This window comes from Mandrillus leucophaeus, unplaced genomic scaffold (genome assembly GCF_000951045.1).
Source record: "Mandrillus leucophaeus isolate KB7577 unplaced genomic scaffold, Mleu.le_1.0 Scaffold479, whole genome shotgun sequence".
NCBI lineage: Eukaryota > Metazoa > Chordata > Mammalia > Primates > Cercopithecidae > Mandrillus > Mandrillus leucophaeus.
The window spans coordinates 534,565-539,945 of NW_012105131.1; the positions used below are offsets into that span (position 1 = coordinate 534,565).

The 5,381-nt window shown below is 55.2% G+C and overlaps 1 protein-coding gene across 1 annotated transcript in view; it reads left to right on the forward strand.

The window, feature by feature from the left end:
• Positions 1 to 4,760: 4,760 nt before the first annotated feature.
• The window catches only part of GTF2IRD1 (GTF2I repeat domain containing 1), a 50,565-nt gene continuing 49,944 nt past the window's right edge, over positions 4,761 to 5,381 (forward strand). The window contains exon 1 of the mRNA XM_011995239.1: positions 4,761 to 4,891. Coding sequence (XP_011850629.1) covers positions 4,769 to 4,891 — 123 coding nt within the window. The 5' untranslated portion in view covers positions 4,761 to 4,768. The remainder of the gene's footprint in view (positions 4,892 to 5,381) is intronic.

Sequence of the window (5,381 nt, forward strand, 5' to 3'; positions counted from 1 at the left end):
CGCCCGGCTAGTTTTTTGTATTTTTTAGTAGAGACGGGGTTTCACCGTGTTAGCAAGGATGGTCTTGATCTTCTGACCTCGTGATCCACCCGTCTCAGCCTCCCAAAGTGCTGGGATTACAGGCTTGAGCCACCATACCCGGCCGTCACATTATTATTATTACTTTAATAATTTCAACTTTTAGGCCGGGCTGTATTCCCAGCACTTTGGGAGGCCGAGGTGGGTGGATCACTTGATGTCAGGAGTTCGAGACCAGCCTGGCCAACATAGGGAAACCCCATCTCTACTAAAAATAGAAACATTAGCTGGGCATGGTGGCGGGCACCTGTAATCCCAGCTACTTAGGAGGCTGAGGCAGGAGAATCGCTTGGACATGGGAGGCGGAGGCCGCAGTGAGCCGAGATCTCACCACTGCACTCCAATCTGGGTGACAGTGAGACTGTGTCTCAAAAACAATAATAATTTTAACTTTATTTTAGATTCTGGGGGTACATGTGCAGGTTTGTTACAAAGGGATATTGCATGATGCTGAGATTTGGGGTACAATTGATCTCATCACCCAGGTAGTGAGCATAGCACCCAATAAGTAGTTTTTCAACCTCTCCTTTTCCCCTCTCTCCCTGCTTTTGGAGGCCTTGGTGTCTGTCATTCCCATCTTTATGTCCATGAGCACCCAACGTTTAGCTCCCCTTTTAAGTGAGAACATTTGATATTTGGTTTTCTGTTTCTATGTTAATTTGCATAGGATAATGACCTCCAGCTACTTCCATGTTGCCGCAAAGGACATGATTTGGTTCTTTTTTATGGCTGCATAATATTCCATGGTGTGCACGTAGCACATTTTCTTTATCCATTCTACCGTTGATGGGCACCTGGGTTCAATCTATGTCTTTGCCATTGTGAATAGTGCTGCAGTGAACAGACGCGTCTCTCACTTTACTAAGGGAAGTTGACTTTTTGAACTCAAAGGATGGACGTGTGGGACATTTCTCTTCCTCGCAAGTGTCTGTGTTTTTGGCTGCTGAGAGAGGCATCTGGGCTCCTGTTCCCATTGCTCCCTGCGTTGCAGGGTGACCAACCATCCTAGGTGGCCCGGGACTGAGGGGTTTCCCAGGAGATGGAACTTTCTGTGCTAAACCCAGGAATGTCGAGTTGGGCCCGGTTGGCTGTGTGTCAGCTCTGCATGTGAGCAGCTGGTCTGTTCCCTGAATCCCTGTGAATGTGGGAAGCGTGGTCTTCCTGCCACATGGTGACAGCAAGGACACCAGCAAAGTTGGAGACAGACAACCTTCTTCCCCCCGTGCACTGGCTGAGGCCTGGGGCAAGTGCCTTTCTCGTCTCTAAAACAGAGTGATGCTAGAGGAAGGACAGTAGCTCATGCGGGCCAATGCTGCCATCAGAATTTTTACTTTTTTTTTTTCAATGGAGTGTTGCTGTGTTGCCCAGGCTGGAGTGCAATGGCGCCATCTCGGCTCACTGCAACCTCAGCCTCCTGGGTTCCAGCGATTCTCCTGCCTCAGCCTCCCAAGTAACTGGGATTACAGGCACGCACGCTACCACGTCCAGCTAATTTTCGTATTTTTAGTAGTGTTGGGGTTTCATCATGTTGTCCAGGCTGGTCTCAAACTCCTGAGCTCAAGTGATCTGCCCACTTCACCCTCTCAAAGTGCTAGGATTACAGCCATGAGCCACTGTGCCCAGCCATGCTATCAGAATTTTTATTTTTTATTTAAAAGACAGGGTCTTGCTCTGTCACCCAGGCTGGAGTGCAGTGTTGCCGTCATAGCTCAGTACAGCCTCGAGCTCCTTGTCTCAAGCAGTCCTCCCGCCTCGGCCTCCCATAGTGCCGGGACTATAAGCGTGAGCCACTGTACCCGGCCTCTGCCTTCGTTTTCTGTTCAGAACCATTCCCACTTTACAAATGAAAAATCTCAAGGTTTCAGGACTCACCCGAGGTGGTCCTAGCACACCTGGGCCTGGGTCTCATCTTCCCCCGCTGCATTCTTGCTCCAGGCACGTGGAACCTGCCTCTCCCTCCATCTGAGGCCCTGGGCATTTGCCGGGAGTAGGCGTCTCTCTCCATGCTCCCCAAGTCCGCCCACCGGGCTGTGGCTCGGGACAGCAGGTCCTACAAGCCTGGATGACCGAGACAAGGAACCGGGGATGGCCCACAGCCCAGCCCTTCTTCCCTCTCTCTGTCCCTCCCTCCTGGAGTCCCTGGTTTCTTCCTAAATGGATTAGAGCCTTTACTGGAAGGAGCCGGCCGCTGTCTGGGGCAGCCGGGAGCCCAGGGCTGGATGGCTGTCTGGTGGCTCCTGCTTTGCCCTGATTCGATTTGGGCCTCAGCAGCTGGGAGGCTGGCAGCCCTAAGGCCTTTGTGGGAATAGTTCAAGGGACCGGCTGGCAGGGGGTGGCTGGGGGGAGGGGGACACCTTCCAGCCCCCAGGCAGCAGACCTCTCAGCTGGATCTTTTACGAAGTCCGGTCACATGCAAGACCCTCCTGCAGGCTTCCTGCCATGGAATATCCCCCGTCTTGGCCACTGGCCACCCCTTGGTTCATCAGTGGGTCTCATCCATGGCCTGTGTCTCATCCATGGCCTGTCACCGCCTCTGCATCCCTTAATACAGCGGATTTCAAAGTTCTATAAAATTGGAACCCAGAAGAAGAAATGTCTTTTCTAAACATTTAGCAGCAAACTCAACATACATTTTGGCCAAACGCCTACCGGCCAGTTGTTTAAATCAATATTTATCCGCAGCCAAAAAGCAGAGGAGAGCCAGAACCGAGGCCAGAGCTGAGCTCTGATGTGTCTCTCATTTCTCAGGACGTTTCTGTCCCTGAGGCTGGACACCTCTGGCCTAGTGAAGTGTGATGCACTCTGACATCTCCTGTTCTCTGTCACTGGCCAATGATCATACATCACGACCTACTGCAAGGCCTGTCTGTGGCTGGGACCACACACCTTGGGCCTCATGTACATCGGGCACTGATTGAGGCCCTGGGGTGTGACAGTGGCAGGCAGGCCTGGTTTCTGCCCTCAAAGAGCTTACAGTTGGCAGGGGCACCCATGGCAGCAGAAGACACCCCAGGCCTGGTGCCCTTTGTGGCGCCAGCCCCGCGGTCCTCCTGCCTGGGCCTTCCCTACCCCACTGGGTGCAGAAACTCCTTGTCTGCAGGTAGGAGGCAGCAGGTTTACAGGCTCCTTTGGGTCCTGCAGCCCTGCTGTCTGCCGTCAACACCCAGCAGGGGCCACACAGAAAGCACTGGGACTGAGCCCAGAGAGGGGAACCGAGAGGCCTCTGCCTCTGGTCTCTGCCTTCTTTGCTTGGATTGGTGCAGGGACAGCTGCCTTGAGGGCAGGCCCAGGCCCTGGGGCAGGCTGTGGGTGCCCCCCGGGTCAAGAAGGAGAGGGGCAGGGTAGAACCAGGGGCTGAGGGAGGCTCATCTTTGTGTCTCATGGGTGCCCAGCTGGGCACTGTCGTACCCAGCAAGCCTGTGCCATGCCACGGGGACCCACAATTGGGGGTTCTGGACTTGAGGGGGAGGATGCAGCTCTGTCCCCCAGGAATCCCACTGCAACGGGACACAGTCCTGTCCTGGGGAGCCCCCGACCTGAGACAAAGCAGCCTCGGCCCTGCTGTATCTTTCTATACTCCTGAAGCCAAGTCTCCTGGCTAGGAGGGAAACTGAGGCAGGAAGGCCTCGGTGGGGGTGGCATTGGCCTCAGAAGCACGTGGCTTGATGCAGAAATGTGACGGCAGAGCTCAGAGGTGTGCGGAACAGAGGGGAGGACATCACCGGCTTCTGACCCTGCTGGGCTTCAGGTTGAGGGTACAGGAGGTGGGCCAGCAGGTTGGACAATTAAAAGCTTTGATGAGACTGGGTGAGGTGGCTCATGCCTGTACTTTCAACACTTTGGGAGGCTGAGGAGGGCAGGTCACCTGAGGCCAGGAGTTCAAGACCAGCCTGGCCAACATGGTGAAACCCCATCTCTACTAAAAATACAAAAGTTAGCCAGATGTATGGTGGCACCTGTAATCCCAGCTACCCGGGAGGCTGAGGCAGGAGAATCACTCAAACCCAGGAAGGGGAGGTTGCAGTGAGCCAATATTGTACCACTGCACTGCAGCCTGGGCAACAGAGCGAGACGCTGTCTCGAAATAAAATTAAATTTAAAATTAAAAAAAGCTTCGAGGACAACCAGCAGATGATGGCAGGGCCAGGAAGGGTGCTTGAGGCAGGGGGAACTGAACCCTCATGGACTAGGGGATCATGAATGTCGGTCCATCTGGGAGTGGCACAGCTTAGAGGACCTGGAGCATGGAGTGTGAGGGGGATCTGGAGTGGGGGACAGGAGACCAGGTAACTAGAATACCAGACTGAGGAGTTGAGAGCTAATGTGGGCAGTAGGGAGCCATGGAGGGTGTGTGAGCGAGGGAGGGCTGTGGCCAGAACTGCCCACGTTGGGAGAGGTGGCAGTTGGGGCCTGCCCAACAGACTGGTCCTGGTGCTGGGCTCAGCTTGTGTGTGCCGACTTCGGAGGGCGTGCCACAGGGTGCGAGTTATCCTGCCACCTGTGCCCAGGCCTGTGCAGGCTCTAATCCCATCACACATAAAGCCCTTGGGCCCAAGGAAGGTCGGCCCTGGATACAGAGGCAGCCGTGGGAGTCCGGGGGTCAGGTGGATTGGGGCGGGCGGGCGCCACATGAGCCAAGCCCTCTGCCTTGTGCCCACCACCACTGCCTCCTCCCTCCCCACAGGCGACCATGGCCTTGCTGGGCAAGCGCTGTGACGTCCCCGCCAACGGCTGTGGACCTGACCGCTGGAACTCTGCCTTCACCCGCAAAGACGAGATCATCACCAGCCTCGTGTCTGCCTTAGACTCCATGGTGAGTGTCCCCACCCACCCAGGAGGAGGGGACAGGGTGAGCGTCCCCGCCTGCCTTGTAGCTCAAATCCTACCTCAGCCACTCGAAGGAGAATTCACTGACCTGAGCCTCAGTTTATCTGACTGCAGCTAGGGCCACGACACCTGCGTCAAGGGTGGGAGACTTCAGTGAGATCCAGTACATAAAAATCTAGCCCTGGGGCCGGGCGCGGTGGCTCACGCCTGTAATCCTAGCACTTTGGGAGGCTGAGGCGGGCAGATCACGAGGTCAGGGGTTCGAGACCAGCCTGGCCAATATGGTGAAACCTCATCTCTACTAAAGATACAAAAAATTAACTGGGTGTAGTGGTGGGTGCCTGTAATCCCAGCTACTCAGGAGGCTGAGGCAGGAGAACTGCTTGAACCTGGGAGGTGGAGGTTGCAGTGAGCCGAGGTCGCGCCATTGCACTCCAGCCTGGGTGACAGGGCAAGACTCCGTCTCAGAAAAAAAA